This window comes from Cryptotermes secundus, unplaced genomic scaffold (genome assembly GCF_002891405.2).
Source record: "Cryptotermes secundus unplaced genomic scaffold, Csec_1.0 scaffold683, whole genome shotgun sequence".
Classification (NCBI taxonomy): domain Eukaryota; kingdom Metazoa; phylum Arthropoda; class Insecta; order Blattodea; family Kalotermitidae; genus Cryptotermes; species Cryptotermes secundus.
Genome location: NW_019729903.1, coordinates 635,921 through 660,246, shown reverse-complemented (window position 1 = coordinate 660,246; position 24,326 = coordinate 635,921). Strand labels below are relative to the sequence as shown.

The following is a 24,326-nucleotide window of genomic DNA, read 5'->3' as shown; positions in this document are numbered from 1 at the left end:
CTAAGCGAATTAAAAAAATAATCGGTTGCAAACGCGTTCGTGAAAGAGAAGAGGAACTTCGTAACGAGGTACATACAGAATTTTTAAACGAGTTGAATACAATTCTCCGTTATTTAATGGCTTGTAAATATATATCGGGTTTTCAAAGAAACATCCCTTTTAATATTGGGTTTACAGTAAAATTTTATGTTGTGTTCTGGGATATGACACCATACTATCTAGTAGGAGTTTATGTTCCCGGAGAAACCTTCTTTATTATAACATTAGTGCGCATGACAGCATATTGCTTTAAAACGTTGGTACCGTCTACCATTTAAATTAATTTTTTAGTTCACTTAAGGGGGGCTGGAGTCCAATTGGGTCCACTCGGCATGGCGGCCACTGATTGGCCTATTTTAGCCTGCCCCGGCTGATTATAATGTTGGAGAATTTGGTGGATTGAAGATTGGCAGGGGAAACCGAAGTACTCGGAGAAAACCCGCCCCAGCGCCTCTTTGTCCACCACAAATCTCACTTGACCAGATCCGGGATCGAATGCGAGCCGCCGCGGTGGGAAGTCAGCGACTAACCGCTTGAGTTATGGCGCGGCCCACCGTCTACCGTAATACACGATGTCATAACCCAAAGAAAACCACAATCTAAATATTATGTTTTATTCGTCGGTTATACCTTATACAAAACGAACAAACAAATAAACTCCGTGGTCTGTAGTCCGCAAGAGAACTATATCGACCAAGCGACTGTCGCTTGTCGGCGAAGTTAGTACCAACTCTTGCGGATAGAGGGTTTCGTGTGGTCAGCAAAACGGATACCCACGGCCGTTAATCTCGGTTTTCTACACCGGAATCGCTATTTCCTTGAAATAGCTCCTCAATCATCCCCACGAGGCTGAGTGAACCCCGTTCCAGACCCACTACTTCTCAGAAAATCTGTTAGTGCCGGGAATCGAACCCGGGACATCTGAATCTGTAGCCAGGCACTTTGACCACTGGACCACAGAGGGGGTCGGTTATACCCTATAAGCCTTAGAAAATTTCGTTTTATCTCTTTGCAGAAACAGTTTCAGGTGCTCGTAAATAATATTTAGACACGAATTAGTGGGCAAAAACGACCCGCCTATTTTCCTTTGGTGCGACACGGAACTCACAGAAAACCAAAAATTTGGCATACAGAGAGCAAGGCGATCTCATAAGACTCCTAACGAAAATTAACGAAAATTAAGGGGGAATCCTCAGACAGTAAAAGTGATCTCACAAGCATTGCAGTCCTAAAAAATTAAGGTTCGAGTACACAGAGAGTTGGAGATTGAGCGAAGGATACACAGACAGACAGCAAGATGATCTTATAAGTCTCCTTTAATTTTTTAAAATAAGTCATGTAAGATAAGATTAGTTCCTACCTCACAGAAAACACACTGCGTCTGCATAAAAAATACAACTCGTTGGGTGTTGTTTAGGGAAATAGTCGCTGTTTATTATGAGAATCATACGGAACATATACGTGCACTACTGGGCAAAATGCAGAGTATTTTAATGTTAAAGCAGGTGACACATATAGTCACATTCAACTAAATTAATGACAAGCTTGCAAAAATTACAGAAACGATTTCAAAGTATGTAAATCATCAAACTGGCGTTATAAAATACAGGAATTTAATCGAATCCATATGTGGAGCAATTTCAACTGTGTATTTGTTGGAATTCGGTCAGAAATACTTCATTAAGCACTTCAATTCTCACTGAATAACGGTTTGATAATTCTGCTCGTCTCTTTGCAATTACTCGTGCATTTGCATATGAAAGACAAAGAAGTGAGAGGGAAATAAACGACATTCGATGAAGCAAGCTATGTATGTGGGGGATTTTACGTATTTTATCACTATATACATAAATCAGTTACTTTTGATGGTGTTAATAGGTTCTTGTAACACATGATAAAACATATCCCATAATTTCACAGCCATTTTTCGTGTAGAGACAGCTCGGTATTATATAAAAATGACCACATAAAGATAGCTTTATCGCCAGCTGTCGTTTTCTTTTACGAAAGATCTAATTTATACGTCTATAAGATTTTTATCTTAGTATACTTCGCCATTTATGACCTCAGACCTATACAGTATACATTATATCACAAGTCTTGACACAACTACGAGTATAGAAGACGATTTCATACGAATGTTACACGTCAGAGTGAGGGGTGGTTACGGAGCACGATATATTTTCACTTGAAGAAAGCAGTCTTCTGGGATTTGGCACCGTGTAGATGTGGTGTTAACCGACGTTTCGGAGGAACGTATCGCCTCCATCTTCAGGGTAGAAGAAAAAATATAAGAAATCTGCAAGCGAAGAGACCGTGAGAACAGGTAAAAGCGGACTGTGCACAGTCTGCACGTTACTCCGAAACGTCGGTTAACACCACATCTACACGGTGCCAAATCCCAGAAGACTGCTTTCTTCATAGTCACCGCCGTGAAAGCCTCAAATCTTACATTTTCACTTCTTTCCGATAAAGCTTAAGAAATAATCTTTTTTGACCAAGTTCGTTACGTTGATCACAAAAATGATAGTCAAGGTGAGACGTGATGTGATTCCATGTAGTGAGGTAGAGGTTTTCCGAAGTTTTGTCGTCAAAGAGTGCGCAAATTAAGCCCAAAATCAGGCAATACATTCCTCCGAAATGCCTGCCTACAGGATTAGGCATTCTCGCCAGTAGATTTTTACCGCTGCGAGAACCCAGAATCCAGCGATATGTCGTGTGTTCGCTTGGAGATATGAATTACATTTGTCCCAGACCTTAATTAATTAAGCATCACGCCATATGGAAGCGTCCACTACCCTTGACCTCGGCAATATGTGGATGTGTGTGAATTAGATTACATTAATATGTAGATGAATTTCGGGCTTCATGAGATTGTGTATAACTCGCATTTGTGTCCTCTTAGGTAAAGGTAAAGGTAAATTTGTCCCTATGTTTAACTAATTAAGCACTACGCCATGACGGCGTATGGGAGAGTGGATGTATGGATCCACATTTTCTTGACCTCGGCATTAGCCGGAGGTGAGTAGCCAGCTTCACGCCACTGCCTCTTTACCACCGGGGAAAGAGTCACCGGCACCCATTGGATAGGAGGATCGGTGGGCCGCAGAGCCGGTCTGGACGACGTGAAGAAGAGAAAGTTCTTGACCTTACCGGGACTCGAACTCCGACCCCTCGATCATCCAATCAGCCAGTCGCTATACAGACTACGCTATTCCGGCTCCATCACTTAATCTTTTGTTTTTGGAGGGGGGGTGAGACTGAGTTCACTTGGTACGTCGGCCACTAATTGGCCTATTGTACCAGCTCCGCATGATAGATGATAATGAATGTGGAGCAGTCGGTGGAATGAGAATTGGCAGGGGAAACCGAAATACTGGGAGAAAACTTGTCCCAGTTGCACTATGTCCACCACAAACCCCACACGATCTGACTGGGCTCGAACGCGTGCCTCCGCGGTGGGAAGCCAGCGACTAACCGCCTGAGCTACAGATTTTTTTAAATGTAAATATATTCCTGTACGTAATTATCCACTACGTCATGATGACGCTTTCACTTACTCTTAAGTAAAATGAATCTCCACACTTCAGTTTTATTGTGTGGTACAGTTATATCTTATATCGCCTATAAGAACAGCCCATCTCACTCTCATGGGTTGCTGAATGGGCCGAAGGTTCCAGTATCCAAGACATTAGATTGATACAAAATGGGCGGAAACTGAAAGGACGAAGCAGGCAATTCAACGAAACGGCCAAAAGGTATCCTCCTGAAGGTACAAAATAGGAGAATTTTCCAGTGAGACGGAGCTTGGGCACTGTTCAATCATTACTCCTCATTCTCTCTCTCTTTCTCACAAGGAAAGAGCAATCAGTTGACTCCTGTGGAAGTCTGGTCAGAGCCCATCTAGCTGGGTCGTGATATGATTGTTGTCCTCATCAATGAAACTGTATCTGCTGACCAGTAACGGTTCCTACTTACAAAAGAGTATTATTTTTTGGAATGTGACGCCGTGTAGTCTGGATGTCACATTCCAGAAGGTAGTACTTATTAGAGTCACTGCTGTGATAACAAAACATCCAGAAAAGTCGATTAGAATTTGAAGTTTATCACGTTGGCAAATTCTTTGAATGATTGACTTATTTTGTTTCACCCGTGTTATTGCTAAAACAGAACGTACGTAATTAAATGTTATTTTTTATTCCTTTATTTAACGACGTTCTCAGTAAATCATGCTATATAACCGCGAGTGACAGGATGATTGGTGAATTAAGAATTGTAAAATACTTCTTAATAAGCGACCGCGGCTTAGTCGAAATACTATCTCTGAATTTGTGTGGAGGGATTAAGGGAAAATAAAAATCTCGGTTATGATAACCGGTATGCTGGAAGAGATTTGAAACTGGTATCTCTCGAATACAAGACTGTAGGCTTCACTTCTACATCGAACTGCTGGATTTGATCTTCTGGATTGTGACACAGTGAGGTGGAACACAAAGTTTCGAAGTGATATTATGGCTCCATCTTCAGGTTGGCGATATATATATGTATTTTCGCGGCATTTGTAGAAATATAAATAAGGTATTTCCATATTTTTTCTTGTGAATTATAGATGACAAAATAAGTTTTAATTTATACACCTATCTCTGTCCATTTGAGCGGGAAATAATGTTACATTATTAACAGCATGATTATGAACCAGATCTTGTATTCATTGTCTTGAAGTGCACTCTGTTCTCTCCTAGAAGATTCATGAACATTTTAGCTGGAGCGTCTTTCTTCTGTCGCCGTGTGCATTCAAACCACTTAGGCTGCAAGTACATTACTGGGACACTTTCGGCAGACTCAGTGGCACAAACTTGTCTCTTTCCGTATTCATTTCTTATTGCAGCGCACTAGAGTCTCTTTTGACTTCCAGTTTCGAGCAGCTGTCATGTTCGTATTATTAATGGCATGAAGTCTGACTAAAACATCTCTCACACTACGTCATACCTTGGGCAGGCGACTTTACGGAAGAGAAGTCCTGTGTGCCTGACGATATCTCCGGTGGCCTATACTGACTTTGCTTCCCATCGTGTTTTTGCGGAGCCGGGATAGCCCAGTCGGTATAGCAACGGGCTAAAGGTTCGATTTATGGCAACATTTTCTCTTCTCCACAGCGTCCACTCAACCTCCTCTCCAATGGATATCAGATGCCCTTTCCACGGGGGAAGAGTGTGTAGGGCGTGAAGCTGATCACTCACCTCAATCCAGTGGCGAGGTCAAGAAAATGTGGATCTGTACAGCCACTCCCCCATACGTTTTCATAGCGTAGTGCTTAATTAGTAGCACAGGGACAACTAAACCTTCACCTTGATTAAACACTATGCTATGAAGACACACTGGCTAGTGGATGTACAGATCCACATTTTCGCGACCTCGGCAATAACTGGAGGTGAGTGGTCAGCTTCACGCCGCGGCCGATTTACCACCAGGGAAAGAGTCCTTGGTACCAATTGGATAGGACGCTGGAAGGGCCCTAGAGCCAGTCTGGATGACGTGGAGGAGAAAATTCTTGACACTACCGGGACTGAAACTCAGACCTCTTGGTCGTCCAGCCCAGAACCAGTCGCTACACCGACTGCGCTGTTCCGGTTCTTAAATTAAGCACAGCGACAACTATGTTTTTTCATCTTTATGTCTTTCCCATGGGCTGTTGAGCGAAACTTTTTCGGCATTGAGACTATGTAACGTCGGATGATAGGATGACAGATGAATTGAATGGGATTTGGAAGGGAGCGGTTGTGGCCCAAATTACGTGTACTATCCCAGTATATGCGTGGAGGAATGAGGTGAGAAAGGCCACGCAAAACCTTAGCCAGAATAGCCCGGCAGAAATTCGAACCTATCACCTTCCAGATATGAACATAAATCATCGCCTTTCGGTCCTATGGTATATTGGAAGTAAGATTCGATATCTTTCTGGTGATATCACCAGATGATGATCTGATGATCGCACATCTTCAGAGATACTGAAGGTTGTATAGCAGATCGTGAAGACGTACTTGGTAATGGATTCTTAACTTGGGCACTGAGAGGAGATGATTGGTTATCTTCACGCTCCGTCCTCTTTACTCTTGAGGAAGAAGTCCGTGGCAGCCATTGCATGGGAGGCTGGGAAGGCCCCAGACCCAGTATGGACGCTGTGGAGAAGAGAAGAATCGCATCTATTGAAACGCTAGAATAGACCGTTGCATTGGAAACAACAATTGCTCCATTGTAGTTCTAACAGGAGTCTCCATGGTTATAACAAAGGGTTCGTTGCATAACAGCGGCCGGGGTTATAAAAGCCCAGTTTCGACGAGAAGTCTTCAGTCTCGGAATAGCCATCTTAGAAGTCAGTCTCGGAGTAGCCAGCTAAGAAGTCAGTCGTGGTCGAGCCATCTTAGAAGAAAGTCCTGGAACAACCGTCAGAGAGGACAGTCCAGTGTCGGCCGAGTTATTGTAAGCAGTAATTGTACCACTGCAAGTGTAAATGATTGTAAAGTGCGTGTAAGGCGAGCGAACATAATAAACTCGCTATACCAAAGAACGGCGTGAACTTATTTATAGCGTGACACACAAAACACGCTACATTGGTGTCAGAAGTGACTTCGAACTTCAACACGCGTCCTACAACAACACAAAAAAAAAAAAAAATGGAATCACAGCAGATGATGGAAATGCTGCTCAAGGAAATCAGAGCTGATCGAGAAAAAACACATATCATGCTGGCGAAGGCAGAGACGGAGAGAAAAACCGACAAAGAAGAAATGCTGGCAAGAATGGACGCCAACATGAGGTCCTACCAAGAAACGACGGAGGCCAAGGCGGACGCCAGACACAAAGCGCTGATGGCCGATTGGAAAGCCTGGGGGGGAAGAGAGGAGAACCACCCACGAGAAGATTGAGACCCACCCAGAAGCGATGCAGTCCGTACTGGAGCATCGAGAAGTCCCCGTAGAAGACGCCCCGAGAATACCGGTCGGAGAACCGAAGAAACGGCGTAGGGACCAAGGGCTGGCCGCGGAGCGCCGCCGCCAGGAAGTGAAGAATTCAGCAGGGGAAAATCGTGGGCCCCGCAAGGAATTGGCTGTCGCCCGAGTGACTACACGCCGTGTGGAAGCGACACGGCAGAAGGGAAACCGCAGGAGGACATCCCGTCGCGCGACAGTGGCACGACGTTGGAGAAATGACTCCAAGAAGGAAACTCCCCAGGGAACCTTCGGACGCCAGCGGAGAGAAGGACCGCCAACCGAACAGAGACGGCAGAGCAATTGGACCAGAGACCACTCTACGAGAGGAATCCAGAAGGGATGGACTCCCAGAGGGAAACAACTGGTGCCCCAGGAAGGCACCAAGGAAACGAAGAATCGAGACTTCGGGGACCAGCTACGGCTTGGAAGCAAGGGATAATTTAACAAGACGCAAAGGAGGACAAAGGGATTGGAAATCGCAAAGCGAATTTTCACACCTGTCCCATTACGGATAATAAGAATGTGGACACTGTGGAGGGGTCGACCCCCTCCAAAACGAAAAAAGGGAAACAGCCCTTATGGGAGGAACCGGTAACGTAGAAGTACCGGCCTCCCCGACGAGGGTAAATAGAGAATGAATGTAAAACAACGAGACCGACAAATTCTCGGCTACGGAAGTGCTGGGGACGAGCACCACTGAAGAAAGGGGCGGATGCGGTAAAACGGACGGCGCAATAAGACGCGCAAAGGACACCAAGGCCGATTGCAGACGTTGCCAACAGAACACCGCGAATCGAAACCGAGGGATAACCTTTAGGCTTTTTTTTTTATCGAACCCAGGTTCCTTTTTATTCCACATCGTGTCATGGTCACTAGATGCACTGAGTAAGCGACCTCTGCTCTTGTAGAATAGCTGCGGATTGCTATTTTATCGCTAAGATCACTTGGCTGTATTGGATATGAGGTGGCTGGCGTTGCGGTAACGCTCTTAGACTCGTAATCAAAAGGTACTCAGTTCGAATATAGGCCTGGTTACGAGCTATCCCGACTGCAGTTTTTCGTGGTTTCTCCGGGCAGATTCCGGGTGAGTACCTCTGTTAGTCCATGACCGCTTATTTCCAGGTCTTTTAAAATTCGTAACTCAATTATGAACCCTATCATTCGGCACTGTATATTCTAGACGCTCTTAGCGTCGTTAAACAGCCCATAAATCGAAGAATGTGTAGGTCTGAAGAGTTAATCAGTAATAATCATATCATTCATCAAAGGCTCTACAGACCTTCGTTGGTCCCTGGCCTTTTCTTAAGTTTCGTAAACTTTTTTACACACACTCTAAGACTCCTTGGATGGGGGATCAGCCCGTCGCATGACCACTACCTACACACAGGACAGCAAAAACACAGAATAAACACATGGACAAATATTCATGCCTTGAGTGGTATTCGAACATCCGCTCGCAGCGTTCGAGCCAATGAAGACAGTTCATAACTTAGACCGCGCGGGCATCATGATTGGCAGTCATTAATAATCACTTCCTTTCTATTACTAAGGAAGTCATTCTTTGGTCTATGGCCGCACCATAGCTCAAGCGGTTAGTCGCTGGCTTCCCATCGCGGCGGCCCGGGTTCGACGCCGGGTCTGGTCAAGTGGGATTTGTGGTGAACAAAGTGGCGCTGGGGCAGGTTTTCTCCGACTACTTCTGTTTCCTCTGCCAATCTTCATTCCACCAATTGCTCCACAATCACCCTCACCTATCGTCTGGGGCTGCTACAATAGGCCAGAAATGGCCGCAGTACAAGGGACTTAGTCCCACCCCACTAGCAATAAGGAAAAAAAAGGAAGTAATTCTTTGGTCTAAGTCATAAAGTGTCTTCTCCTGCTAGAACAATATGATCATGGGTTCGAATGCCACTATGGGCATTGATGTCTGTATGCGTTGCTTCTGTGTGGACAACTGCCTTCTTGCGACAGGGCTGATCACCCGTCCAAGGAGTCCTACTGACTCTCCTTAACATCCATAATTCCAGATTAATTCTGATAGGAACAGGTCAGAGGAGGCAGAAAAAGCGATTCGTTCTGTTCAAACACATTTGGCTGGCTGATGAGTTGATGAAATAATGGCAGAGAATTTCTTAATGGAAGACAAGGGTAGCGGTAAATATACCATTGATTAAAATTTCTACTGGGGCATTATATACCGTCTGTTGAACTGTTTAATGTGGCATGAAAGGAAGGAAGGGGTTGAGTGGTTGATGGGTGTGTGTGGGGGGGGGAGGATAGCAACGCCATCTCCGGGGTTTATTGCACTCAGATTGTGAGTTTAGTGGACAGACAGATTGGAAGAGATGGGGTTCAATGAAACTCAGAACAGGCACTGGGAAGACGGATAATGAAAGAATATACGATGAAGAAACTAATTACTTTTGCCATAGAAGGCTGGAGTAGACACATTTTTTTTTCTTTGGCACTACAGCCCCAGTGGGCCTAGGCCTACCTCCATGAACTTCTCCGTTCACATCGGTTTTTTTCTAGATCTTACACGTTCGGTAAGTCCTTGGGCGGGTGATCAGCTCGTCGCAAGGCCTCTACCTGTACACAAACACAGAAAAACGCACACACACAAACTAAACATCTATGCCCTGAGTGGTATTCGAACCCACGATCCCGGCTTCCGAGCGAGCGAAAACAGTACATGCCTTAGACCGCTCGGCTACCGTGACCGGCGGGGTAGACACATAGGAAGATAAAAAACCAAAAAAAAATGCATGTGAATAAAAATATCAGTTTTACTGATATACTGATACTGAACTGGGATAGCTCACTGAAGACAAAGACTAAATTAGGGGATTCTTAGGTATATAAAACATCTACTTTAATATTATCCTCCCACTAAGCTTAGGTCTTTTAATACATTTCTTTCCTTCAGGTTATAGTTAGAAGTTTAGAGACTATAGTGCATACCTTCTCTTGTATGCGGACTGCATATTTCGCCCACCTTAATCTCCTTGTTCTGGTCGCCATAATCATATCTTAAGAGGATCCTCCTCGTGTAATTTTCTCCAGTTCCCTATTATTCTCATGCCTTTTGTGTTTTTCCTTCGATTTGAAAGACCAAAGTTTGTGCAACTTCATATAAGGAATGAGTAGCCATTTGGGGTCTACGAGTATAATGCTTTGGCACACTAGGACCTGCGGGCTGTATGCGGCCCTCAAGAGTTTTTGTCTTGTCTGCAGAGTTATTGTGAAAATTTGCGTATAATATTATTTTTAATATATATCAGGTAAAGTAAAAACTCTCATTTTAACAGGCCGTGAAGGCCCATAGGGTTGTGAGACGTCGAGGCTCCATTTTCTCTAGAGTATCGGCCCACAAATGGCGTTAAGATCAGCCATACGCTCCGACCGCACTTTTCCTCCGGGAAGATTTCTGGTACTCATTTGTGTTAGAGGCTGAGTCGGCCCCAGGATCACAATGCAGCTGGAAGGATTAGGTCAATTGAAAAAAAATCCGTCTCATCAGAACTCGAACCCGCGACCTTCCGGATTGTGGCCTAGTGCCTCAACCAACTACGCTACCGCTAATGCAGTAACATATATTTCATCAGGAAAGTAAGAAGTTTATGTCACGTGATTTTTGCAGCAGTACACATGAAGCTCACTCGGTATAGAAACTGGCTGGACGGCCGGGGTACTATTCCTTGCAGGGGCAAGATATTTTTTCTCTTCACAGCATTCAGACCGGCTCTGGGACTCACCCAGCCTACTATCCAGTGGGTGCCGAGGGATCTTTACCCGGGTATAAAGTGGGTCACTCACCTACATATACTGCCGAGGTAAACAATGGTGGACTTATACCTCCGCTAAGCGGCCTCCGTAGTCTAGAGGTAACGTTCCCACCTCATGACTCGAGGTACGCGGGTTCAAATACCCGGCGGAGGTCGTCGAATTTTTAAGGGCGGAAAAATTCAGGGAACAAGTCCTCCGGGAGGGACTTTAAGCCGTGGGTCCCGTGTCGTAGCTTTACGGCACGTAAAAGAACCTCATATCTCCAAAGGAGATCACTGAGCCAAATTCAAGGACGTTTCCCGCCCAACAGCAGTCTCTAAGGCCTCTGATAGAGGGGGGAAGCATTATAGATACCGCCAAGCCAGTTTAGAACTCGCTGACTCGGTCGGGACTGATGGTACGCACCATTATCGGTAGGGTATAGAGACTGGTAGAATAACATAGAAGGAAGCACAATGGACCAATACTGGTCTAAGTGCATGGGGAAACCCACCCTCTCCAATAACTAACTAACTATACCTCCGCTCCCTCATACCCCTTCATGGCTAGGTGGTTAATTAAGTGCAGGGACAAATTTACCCCACTTTGTAGGATTTGAGGTTCTAACAGCGGTGTTTATGAAGAGTCCTATCTGTTGAAAGTCAACCGACGTTTCGGAGGAACATATCGCCTCCATCTTTAAGGTCGAAGAATAAACCAAGCAAGGAACCAGCGTGAGAGCAGATGACAAGCATGTAGGCGAAATATTCCTCCGAAACATCGGTTGGCTTTGAACTGGTTACATGGCGTTTATCCCAAAAGATAGAACTCTTTTTAGCTTACCTTACTAAAAATACTTAAGAAATACTGAGTTTACCACTTTCGGGCACAACAGACAACTCAGAACCTCTAATCCGGCCCTTCGGCCAGGCTGGCTCTGTACGATACTCACGGTAGTATGGAACGGGAGGCAGTCGCGGGCTCGCTGGATTCAGTGGTCTCGGCGGTGCCTTGTCGTCCGGCGGCTTTGGGGGCTGGGGCGGAGGTGGCAACTGAAACAGAGAGAAGGCACTCAGCAGCAGCAAGAGAAGTCGTTTGTTTCTTTCGTGCTTCAGTTAAAAGGTTATTCTTATGAGCTGTTTTACGACGCTGTCACCAGCTAGACCTTATACCGCCGATGATCAATGAATAATGAACAGGAAAGGCTTTCAAAGAAATCGATTGTGGTTTGGGCCTTTAAAGACCAGTGGTTAATATGTGTACCACCTGCTTGAACATTCCAAAATTCTGCATTCTGCCCATAAAGCGTATTTGTGTGTTCCGTATGATTCTCACAACAAACAGCGACTTTTCTTTAGACAACATTAACCGGTTGGGCCTTGTATCGGAGACGTAATGTGTTTCCTGTGAGGTACGAACTGAATTTATATATTTTATTTAAAAGAAGTAGAGGTTGAATCCAATCACTGTTAACATATTGGTGTTGCTCTTCGATTACGGTCTTGAAAACAAAGGTAAGATAAGGGCCAACCGCCAACTGCGACTGAAGAGAAATTTGCGACAGGCTCGGGGAACCCTACTGATTGAAACACTTATATTTCTGTTTGAACTCTACGTGTTATTCAGAGCAGCAAACTATGAATTCTCTCGGTAGCTGGAGACTAGTCGAAACATTATTTAGCAGAGAGCGGTGATACACTTGTGCTGAAACTACGGTGCAACAAATGCAGCGTTTACACAGAAAGACTAACCCAGCCCTCGTCGAAGAGGAGGACCCTTTCTTAATCACGTACATACTCGTATCTAGGAGAGAACAGAAAGCTTGGTCATGGATATTGAGACTGAAGCCAGGAATGAATGTGCTGGCGAAGACCAGCAGCAATTTAATTCACCGATCAGTGTTCAGAGGGTTAATTTTGGCACTATTCTGAAATTTTGCTGAAAATACTCAAGAAAAGAGGGAAGAAACCTTAGAATATCTGGTGGTCTGGCCTAGAATCGAATCGTATGTTTCCAGAACTGGAGTGCTAGAGATAGACTGCCACTTCATCAATCTCGGCCTCAAAAGATTAAAACACCTCTTTATTAAGAGTTCTGTCTTGTGGGATAGAACGCCGTGAGCTTTCACGCTAGTTTCTCGCTTGGCTTATTCTGCCCTGAAGATTGAGGCATTGTGTTCCTCGAAACGTCGGTTGACTTGAACGGACTACACGGCTTTGTACCCCAGAAGATAAGATTCATTGTAGCCACCGCTGAGAAAACATCAAATCCTACCTCTTTATTGTTTATGAAGTTTATTAAGCACCCACGTAGAGGACAGGGCAATGTGTACATCAAAACAAGTAACAGCCCTTTAAAGCACGTTAGTTACTATAGGTAACGCCTGATTTAGTGTTCAGAGACCCCGCATTTTAAAGGTTTCTTATGATCATCGTAATAAACAGCAGTGTTTTCACATAGCACTAACGCTCTATATCCATATTCAGGACACTTATTATCCTCATTGATGTCCTACGTAGTTTTCCTTGGATCCTCCAGGCAATACGACCGCTTCCTTCCAAATCCTTTGCAATTTATCATTCATTTATCATAATCATTGGATGTAATATTTTAGCTACTGACAGCGTCTAGAAATAAACCATACAAATGGAAAAGAATCTTGAAATATTGTCACGATTTATATCTGACTATAGGCGGGGTGTGGATTGATGAATCGACTTATTGACCACTTTTACACACCATTCGTAACTACAAATGATAATAGCGTCACCGCTAATATCCACTATTCAGAAATCACCACAGCATCCGCTAAGCCTTTTCCAGCATACTGTATCTCCAACAGCAATTCCCTGGTAACGGCTTCTAACAGTGGATATTCTTCAGTTTCCTGCGCCCAGGCGCTTCTTTGACCGACTCATATACAGAACTGCCTAGCAACTCAAAGCCAAAGTCAAAACCACTTTACGACTGGCGGTTTACCGCCAATCGGTTCGTCTTGGCTCAAGGCCCCTGGAGACACACGACTAAAGATATTTTTTCAAGTAAACTATTGCGGTAATGGCCCTTATGTAACATCCTCTCTGACCAGAAGATTGGTTTGTCTCTTATGAATACGCTTCGCCTTTCGTCAAGTGTACATTTCGCACATATAGCAAGTTAATGAAAATTCTTCATTTTGCAATACACACAAGTCCTCTTTGAGTACAGACTTTACAGAGCAGCTGCCCAGCCACTGAATGAATGAGTCTGAAACTTATGTTACGACCGACGTTCAGTCGGCCAGTCTCTCTTGGAATAAGGCTCACATCCGGGGCTCAAGACCAGATTTTTATTACTGTCAAACAGTTGCGGGTTTGTTGATGTAGGACGCTCTCTCCGACGAGAGGACGGGTCTGTCGTTTGCAATTGTTGCTGGCGCTCGCCAGCACAGTCATTCTAGGGTCCAAGTCCCGTGGGACTCGCGAACATATTTTACTATTTCAGAATCGAGACTTCCTTTTCCGTCGTCTCCTATGACTCGCAGGGATACGGTGGAGGTATTCGACCCCGCTTCTAGTGCCTAGCAACTGACTTTGTCCTTTGCTTATAATATTTCAGCAATTCTCTTTCCATTGTTGTAGACCAACAATATTTCCATTGTTGCATGCGTATTCGTTGTTGCGTGAACTCTTTTACCGAACAGTTGTCTAGCAATAGCCCGGGTGATGTTGATTTGTTTATCAGCTGTTGCCCAGCAATGCATGTTCCTTCTCGCAGTTGTTGCATAACAAGAGCTATGCACGCTAATTTAGGTAAAGTGTAAACTTCGACGGGTTAAGCAGCTGTGTGACACGGCGTTGTTACATCCGTACAATTTATTTTAAGAAGACAGGAATAAAAAACAATTGGTTTCGCTAGCTTTTGTAGGCCTGTATCAAAAAATTCTTACGTCCGAGTACATCCAGCAATCACGAGAGAAACTCTGGACGAATGTCGACACGGAACGATAAGTTAACTTATCTCGTGGTTCGCTACTCTCAGCTCTTATCCGTGAAAAGTATGCATGAATACTTAGCAAAACGACAATACATTATACGACGAGGTTTTGCCCGTTTTCTCTCTCCTTCTTCAAATTGCTATATACAGTAACTCAGTTCCATTGGTTCTATAGAAATTATTACTTAAATGCTTCACAGAACAACACAAGTTTCAAGGACATCTGATTAATCAGTGTAAATAAATCGAGATAAGTAAGATTTGAGGTTTTCACAGCTGTGATTATGAAGAATTCCGTCTTCTGGCATGTGACACTGTNGTGTGTAACAGTAGACGAGTTGAAGATTATATGTGGAAATCTTAGTTTTTTCTAGTTCGTGGGGTGGGGTGAGACTGAGTCCACCTCGTTCGTCGGCCACTAATTGACCTTTTGTACCAGCCCCGGATGATAGATGATGATGAATATGGAGCAGTCGGTTTAATGATAATTGGAAGTGGAAACCGACGTACTCGGAGAAAACCTGCTCCAATGCTACTTCGTCGACAAATCCCAAATGACCTGCCCTGAGTTCGAACCCCGGCCGCCGCCTTGGGAAGCCGGCGACTAACAGGCTGAGCTATGACAGGGTCTGGAAATCTTAGCTAGAAGACAGGAGATAAATTTTATCGTTGAATTTCCGAAAAGAATTACATTGAGATACAAATAAATGTTCCTGGACTGCGCCTTAAAAATCAATTTGCCTTTAATTATTTTCCCAGGACACCTTTTTTTAATTATTGCCGCCCATTGTGTTCGCAACTTTCTCTGCAGGACGAAACTGGAAATTGATGTTTTAGTTCAGGCTCCTTGATAGGAGGAACTTAAAATAGTGATCGGTTGATGAAGGTTTTCAGAATTGCCTTCTCGTTACATGAGTTCACAAATATGGAGCTCATGGAAACGCGAATTTAAAAGGCTTTTGTACAATAGACGTCATAACCAGCTGCTACATCATTAAACCTGCAGGATTCAAAAGGCAGTAAGACAAGTCTTCAAATATTTGACATGAGAGTGAAAATGTCAAGGTCTCTTCGATACTTACACTCTAGCGATTATCAGTGGGTATGAGAATATATAAATTTAATACGTACAAGAAATTCCGATATGAACTTAAGGCACCAAGCTGGATTCGAGGTTCTGACAGGCGTGACTATGGAAAGCACTGTCTTCTTGGGTGATGCCATAGAGTCTGGTAAAAATGAAATATCAGGCTATACGGCGTCTCACCACAGTAGATAGTAATCCTCATAGTTACCGCTATGCGAATCATAAAGGATTATTTTGTTTGGGGACAATGCCATGTAGTCCAGTAACCATAAATTTTACCAGGCTATACAGCGTCACATTTTCTTATATAGTAATCTTCATTGTCATCGATATGAGAACTCCAAAGAATTACCATACTACATGGCGTCACTCTTAATAGAAGCCGTTGTGAAGCTTTTAAATTCAAAATGAATGAATTTTCTTCTTGGTTGAGGCGGTTAGTTATTGATTGAAGGGAATTTATTGAATCCGTTAAACTACTGTAAGAGCTATATTTGTGGCCTCATTTTAGTTTCTTTGTATAGAGACTGCAACTTTTCAATATGGGTTATATTTCCGCCTTCAGATGCAGATACTATGCTACAAGCCGGAAGGTGACGGGTTCGATTCCCGATGAGATCATTGGATTTTTCAATTGAAGTAATCCTTTCAGCCGCATTATGACCCCAGGGTTGACTCAGCCTCTAACAGAAATGAGCCGATTGTTTAGAAAATGTGGGAATCTCGAATTGTCACAACCCTATGGGCCTCTACGGTCTGTTACAAGGGTAGCTTTACCCTCAGATGCAGAGAGTATGAAGAGGTTTATGCTCTGGATAGTGATGTGCTGTCGGCATCTCTACCTAGGGGCCGAAACCGAGCAGGAATTTCTTCGTATCCTGCCCACTTGAAATACAACCAATTTCCACCGAGCTCTTCTGGCAAATTCTGGAAGTGACAGGTTCGACTCACGGCCGGGATACCGACTATCCTGACTGAGGTGTTTCGCGATTTTTCTCAGTCCTGAAGCTTCGCGATTTTTCTCAGTCCTGAAGTTAATGTGGCGATAGTAACTCGATTACGACACTACTGCTTCCGTCCAGATCCTTTTCAGTTCATCATTCACCAACCAACCATTCGACGCCATATTGTCCGAGGTAATGGTAACATTGTTTAATAAGGAAAGGTAAAGTTGCCCCTGTGCGTAATTAAGTAACAACTATGGCATGGAAATGCCGGTCACGGTAGCCGAGCGGTCTAAGGCATGCACTGTCTTCGCTCTCTTGGAAACCGGGATCGTGGGTTCGAATCCTACTGAGGGCATGGATGTTTGTGTGCGTTTTTCTGTGATTGTCTACAGGTAGAGGCCTTGCGACGAGCTGACCACTTGCCCAAGGAGTCCCACCGTATGTTTAAGATCTAGAAAAACCGAAGTGAACGGAGTTCATGGAGGTAGGCCTAGGGCCACTGAGGCTGTAGTGCCAAGAAAAAAAAGAAAAAAAAAATGGCATGGAAATATGTAACGGAGTGGAGGTATAGCTCCACCATTCTTGACCTTAGCACTTGATGGAGGCGAGTGGTAAGCTTCACGCCTGTGCCGCTTTACCCCCGAAGAAGATCCCATGTACCTATTGAATAAGAGTTTGGTGCACCTCAGAGCCGGTCTGGGCTTCAAGTAGAAAAGAAGAATTTTGCACCTGCTGGGAATCGAATGCCGGCCCGTCGCTATATCTATTGAACTATCCCATGTCTAAACTACAGAAAGAAAAACCTCCGAGTCACAGTTGGATTCGAATCCGAGTGGGCCAAAGCAATGGGCGGTTACTTTGATCTGCTTTTGCATGTTCGCGGGGAACTGCACACACAAAGAGAACTGGTTTCAATATGAGAGAACTAATGTGACACCCGCTGAGAATTCAACAGGAAGTTTAATCATTTTTATATCAGCTTATTGCTATCAGCTTCCCTTGCTTTCTCCCGTATTCCATTTCAGATTTATATGTTGTAGAATGATAAGTTGAGTCCTTCGTTTAACTACATCTCCCACAATTAATTAACCGTAAACTCTCCTTTATACATTAAATTATCCTTCACATATCCACATCGAAATATTATAAATACTCAGAAGAAGAGACAAGATAAACTGAAAACAGGGCTACTACATAACTTGCTTACGCCCATGAATCATGTTAACGCTCGAAAATTCGTTGTTGTGGCAACCTGAAGTTGCGTTACGACAATGTGAATCTCGCATTTACAAAATTGTTGTTGGTTATATGCCTACAGAGAAGAGAAGAGAGATAATCTGTGCAAGTGGGAGGGGTTAAATTACCGCCTCTCCATTTGCCCTTCACCATGGTTACTAAAAGGTATGCTGTTAGCGTTAAGTGATTGAATTATTCTGAAGGTTATATACAAGAGTCTTAACGTCATAAAATAAAAGGGGTAGATTAGCATTGCTTATACTACAGCGATGCATCTCGAACGGGCGTTGCCACGCAGAGACCGAAGATGCTGTAAAATTAATGATGCTTGCTGCTGCTTAGAAGAAACCTGGAAATACACGTATGGCATAATACGTATTTATGGTGAGTTTCATTCTATTGCCTTTATATTCTCAGTCCGTCAGTGATAATTTTTAAACGTGTCTTTAACAATAAAGAAACTCCCCAAATGTTCTGAGAGAATATATTTATATATTTCTTATGATGATGATGATGATAATAATAAAAAATAAAACAACGTATTTCTTTTAAGTTTAAGGTTGATTGTTAACGTATTTCTTGTAAGGTTGGAAATTAATTTTAAGATATTATTTAATTATTTTCAGGACCTGAGCCATTTATTTACAGCCATAATGAAGTAACCAATATAATACCCCTGATAGGCCGCGCCCTAGCTCAGGCGGTTAGTCGCTGACTTCCCATCGTGGCGGCCCGAGTTCGATCCCGGGTCTGATCAAGTGAGATTTGTGGTGTACAAAGTGGCGCTGGGGCGGGTTTTCTCCGAGTACTTCGGTTTTTCCTGCCAATCTTCATTCCACCAAATTTTCCATCATCATAATCACCCGGGGCAGGCTACAATAGGCCAATTAGTGACCGTCTTGCCGAGTGGACCCAGTTGGACTCCACCCCCTACTAATTAAAAAAAATTAAAACCCCTGATCTGATACCTGATAGTAAAAGGATAATATTTAAATGGACGGTGCATATTGTGACGTACTGCGCTATGGAGGACATCCCCTCCCCCGCTGCGGTGACGTGGCAGCGCTTCCCACAGTGACGTAGTGGGGGATGCCGCGGTAGCTATGCAGCAGTAAAAAACTCTCGACAGCGTTGCCCAGCAACATCTGTAAACACGACGACTAGGCAACAAGGAAGCGAGGCGTTTTCCCATTGTCTGGCTGAGGGTTTATAAGAGAACCACACTGACTAAGGAGTCAGTATAACAAAATTATGCAGGAAACAAGCAGAAATCATACAAAATCATGAAAATGAGAATGTTCGCAACATCGGAGAAGGCGAAGCCCGACACAGAAAGTATAAAAGGCTTAAACTTGGCGGCGGTCAGGCATACTACCGTTCAAGTGACTAGACTGCCGTGGTAGCGATTACTACTAGAAATAGGGCATAGTCTGCTGTACTGAGCCTAGATTGACAGAGGCCTTGTATATATTGTACATAGAAATAGGAATTTAGATTAAATTTGTAAATATATGTAAATACTGACAATGGACTTACTAACACAGATTATGACTGACAAATGACAGACCCGACCTCTCGTCAGAGAGGGCGTCCAAAATGAACAGGACAGTAACTTTCATATAAAGAAAAAAATCTGGTCATGAGCCACAATCGGGGCTCGACACCAAGACAGACAGACTGACTGACCGTCAGTCGCAATGTGACTTCGACTTGGACTTGAAGGAGTCAGCTAAAATGCAGCAGCCGCCGAAGACAGTTGAGATATAGCAGCAGTCGCGGAAAGAAGACCCGAACGCGTGGTTAGAAGATTTGATGTGATAGTGAGAAGTCAGCCAGTGAAGACTTATTGTGTGACTTCAAGACTGTGTGCTGTAGTACAGTTATATTGGGAGTGTGTAATTAAGGGAGACTTGTATAGCTTCCGCGTTATAAATACGTGAAGACTACTGAGGATAGAGTGAACAGAATAGTGTGTAGGGTTTATAAATTGGGCAAACCCGCAACAGTGTTATAAGTATTTGTAGTTAGGACTTGTAGGTTGTTAAATAAACCAATTAACAATCCGAACGGCGTCTTCAGTGGCAAAACACGTTACAATATGATTATAATGAACCAAATAAGAGGTACTACGAAATGAAGATTTCTATCTTCTGATGTATAACGCCGTGTAGTCCACTGAAAGTCAGTAGACGTTTCAGAAGAGAATTTCGCCCCATTTTCAGGGAGCCCTGTTTGTTACCTGATCCACACTGGTTTCTTGCTTGTCTTTTTTTTTCGACCCTGAAGATGGAGGCACAGTGTTTCTGCGATACGTCTGTTGATTTGTAACGGTCTACGCGGGTTTATATCCCAGAAGATAGGACGTTTCATAAACACAGCTGTGAGAATCTCAAATCCTGACCATTTTAATCAGTCAGAAAGTCGCAGGAAAGGTGGCCGGAAGATGGAGAGAATGATTCACGAGAATGACAACTAAAAAAAAAAAAGCATATAATATAGGATAATGGGTGTCTCATAAAGGAGCCAAAGGCCGAGGACACAACAAGGAAACTGGCAACCGCAACGCAAATGGCCGTTGCCGTTTCCTCAATTTGCGCTGCTCCATTCAGTAACGTGTGTTCATCTCAGGCTGATAACAATTCTCGGAAATTGCGGTTGCGTTGCAGTTGCCAGTTTCCTTGGTGTGCCCTCGGCCTAAATTTATTAGACGACTGGAAGGGCCAAGGCGTAAGATAATTAAAATCAAACTTATTTTAAGAATGCTTTTATCTTATTACATGATAACATAAATATCCCGTCCTGCAAATATCTGCCTGATTTCGCATCCTATCTATGTATACTTTGGAATACGAACTAAAATTTCACGAACTTAGTTATCTTGTGAGTACGAACAGAGCTCGTCTGCGTTGTGCATATCTGCTTAGCTCACGACTACTCACATTACAGCAACATGCAGACATCAAACCGTAACGTAATTTCTGAACTTTGGTGGCTTCAGGCAGTGAAGTACTCACAGCGACACGACACGAGTCCTGAATGGAGCTGGCTAACACTCATGTTCTGTTCTAACACCATTCAGAATCGTCCAATCCTCTTATAAGATGAGGGCTACTATAAACGAATGAATGTGTGAAGAATGAGTACAAGTATCATACATTAAGAGCCACGATAGCTCAGTCGGTATAGATACGTGCTGCACAGCCGGGGTCCTATTCCCGGCAGGGGTAAGATTCTTCTGTACTCCATCGAGTCCAGACCGGCCCCGGGACTGGCCCAGCCTTCTATCCAATGCGTACCTTGGACGACTTTCCCCAGTGGTAAATCGGCAGGGGCGTGAAGCTAATCACTCTCCTCCATCTAGTGCCGAGGTCAAGAACCTCCACTCCTTCATGTCGTGTTGCTTAATTAATTAATCAAGCACAGGGACACCTTTACCTTTTTATATTGTACATTAACATTTTAATGATAAAGACCCTGTCACTACCTCTACTGGTTAGTAATGGTAAAGCTATCCGTGTAACAGGCCGTAGAGGCCCATAAGGTTGGGAGACGTCGAGGTTCCAACAGTTTCTAGACAATCGGCTCACAGATGGCGGTGAGGTTGTCAACCTTAACTCGCCGGCCGGCCGCCCTTTACCCCCAGAAAGATTCCTGGTACTCATTTCTGTTAGAGGCTGAGTCGATCTCAGAGCCATAGTGCAGCTGGAAGAATCAGGTCAATTAAAAGAATCCAATGACATCGGGAATCGAACCTGCGCTCTTCCTGCTAATGATCTCTCATTTGATATTCCTGAAACTCTTATAGAAAATTCCTTCCCTGCACTTTATTTTGCCTTCACACCTCGATATATGGCTTCAGTCTTCCTGTTTACTAAACATTTGACAATCCCCAGTTCATTGTCTTGGATTTGAAGTACTTACAGTGGTGGCAATGGTGAGATCTATCTTCACGAACGGAACGCCGTCTAGTCCGGTGAAAGTCAACCGATATTTCGTATGAACAGATCGCCTCCGTTTTCAGGGTCGGAGAGTAAAAGTAAAGGGCGAATTTGTCTCTGCGCTTAACTAATTAATCACTATGCCATGAAGACGTATAGGGGAGTGGATTATAGATCCACTTGTTATTGACCTCGGCACTAGTTTGAGGTGAGTCGTCAGCTTCACGCCTCGACCGCTTTGCTACTGGGGGAAGAGCCCTCGGTACCCATCGGACAGGAGGCTGGGTGGGCCCCATAACCGGTCTATGTCGGACAGTAAGCCAAGAAATAACCAGATTGAAGGAGTCAGGAAACACGGCAAGTCACCATACCTCCTTCTGTCTCCAAACTACTTATTTTTATCTTATTTCTTTTCTTACCTCCCCCGTATATATCTCGTGATGGTGGTCACGGCCTTCTGGGGTGTAACGTTGTGTGGTCCGGTAGTTCGCCTATGTTTTGTAGGAATATGCTGTCTCCATCTTCAGGGTAGAAATGTAAGCAAAACGAGTACCCAGCAGTAAGAAGGTGGGACTCAAAAGTGTAAAGTGTAAGACTGCTGCAAAATAAGGTTTGTACTCTGTGATCACTGGTGCGGATTGCGCCGTCCCTTCTGAGCTCTCCTGTTGGGCACTCTCCTTGCTTTCCGAAGAGTCACATTACGAAATTATAGTGAGGGGTATACCCTCGGCATATCATCTGAACGCGAAAGTACTCAGCCGGAATCACTTCCGAACAAAAACAAATACGTGCCAACGAAAACGGAAACAAACGCGTCGACCAGTAAATTCTTCTTACTCTCTGCTGCGGTGTGCGTCTTGTATCAATCACATGTTGCTGGTTTCTTAATAATTTTTACAATTTTATTTGTAGTTTTGTAGCATAATAGTGTTGGTTATATCATAATCTATTTCTAATGTTTATATGCTTTGTATTGGCAAATTATACATGCTGTTTTGTTTTTCTGGATTCTAACCCCTCATTTACAGCCTTATATCTGTGATAAATAGCGATTCGTGTTAACTATATTTTGTTTTACGAATTATCTCCGAGAAAGTAGCTATTCATAACAGCCGGCATTCTCACCAGGTATATTGAAGTTGCAGTTGTCCGTGTATTTTGACATATTTATATTATTCTTTATTATTAGTATTATTTTTATTAATCAGCTTTTACGGATTAAGTATCCTGGACTTTTCAGTTCAGAATTAATTTCTTTAATTATAGATCTTTCAAACAATTGGCAGACTTCCCTTGATAGGAGATCAGCCCATCGCGATACATCTACCGACAAACAACGTAAGCATAGAACCAATGCGGACATATATCCATGGTTCAACTTGGATTCGAATCCACAATCCCAGTGATAGAAATATCAAAGGTAGTACACGCCGTAGACCACGCGGGCAAAATAGGCTCTTGGAACATAATTTTTCTCATCTAGTGTCGAAGTTGAGAGCGAGTGGAACTACACCTCCACTCCCCCCTAGGTCTTCACGTCGTGGTGCTCTATAAGAATAGGGGGAAATTTCACCTTTACTTTCCCATTTTGGTTTGCGTACGTCTCAGTTGCCAAGTCGCGAGTTCCTGGAATATGAAGAGAGACTTCGAAACTGAAGGCACACGTGTGCTGACTTCTGAACTCGCCCGCTGGCACCAGCCAGCTACATGACAGTGCATAACAAACAGCGGAAACACAAACTTTCTGACGACTCTGCTAAATAACTCGGAATTTCGAATTGCGAGCTGTTTTGAATGCCCTTTAACCTCCGCTATGTTGCTCACAAATCCAGTATGGGGCATTGTCATTGTCTGATCCTCACTCTCATATGACGATACGAATACTTACATAACTGGAGGGAGTCAGGAGAGCTCGGTCGGTATAATGACGGGCTACATGCTCGATAGCCTGGGTTCGGTTCCCGGCAGTGCGCGAGTTTTCTCTTCTCCGGATCGTTCAGGTAGGCTCAGGGGCCCACCCAGTCTCCTATTCAAGTGGGAGTGTGTTCTCCTTCCCTGGGGGTATAGGAACCGGAGCGTGAAGCTGACCACTCACTTCCATCTAGTGGCGAGGTCAAGAATGGTCGAGCTGTACCTCCAATATGCCTTCATTGCATAATACTTACCTAATTAAGCAGAGGGACAACTTTACAATTATCATTTTTGTTCCTTTAGATAGTTCGGAAAGCGAAATTTCCGAATGTGAGTCGCTAATGGGCGCAACGTTACAATTGAGGGCTACGTCCCAGAACGAGCAAACAACGAACAGAACAATTGAGATCACGAATTTTATTGCCTGCAACGAAAG

General features: G+C 43.9%; 1 protein-coding gene across 2 annotated transcripts in view; it reads right to left on the bottom strand.

Moving 5' to 3' along the window:
• LOC111865785 overlaps positions 1–24,326 on the bottom strand; it is a 325,696-nt gene that overhangs the window by 46,976 nt on the left and 254,394 nt on the right. For both annotated transcript variants that reach the window (XM_023854066.2, XM_033751957.1), the window contains exon 5: positions 11,749–11,848. In XM_023854066.2, the coding sequence (XP_023709834.1) occupies positions 11,749–11,848 (100 nt within the window). The remainder of the gene's footprint in view (positions 1–11,748; positions 11,849–24,326) is intronic.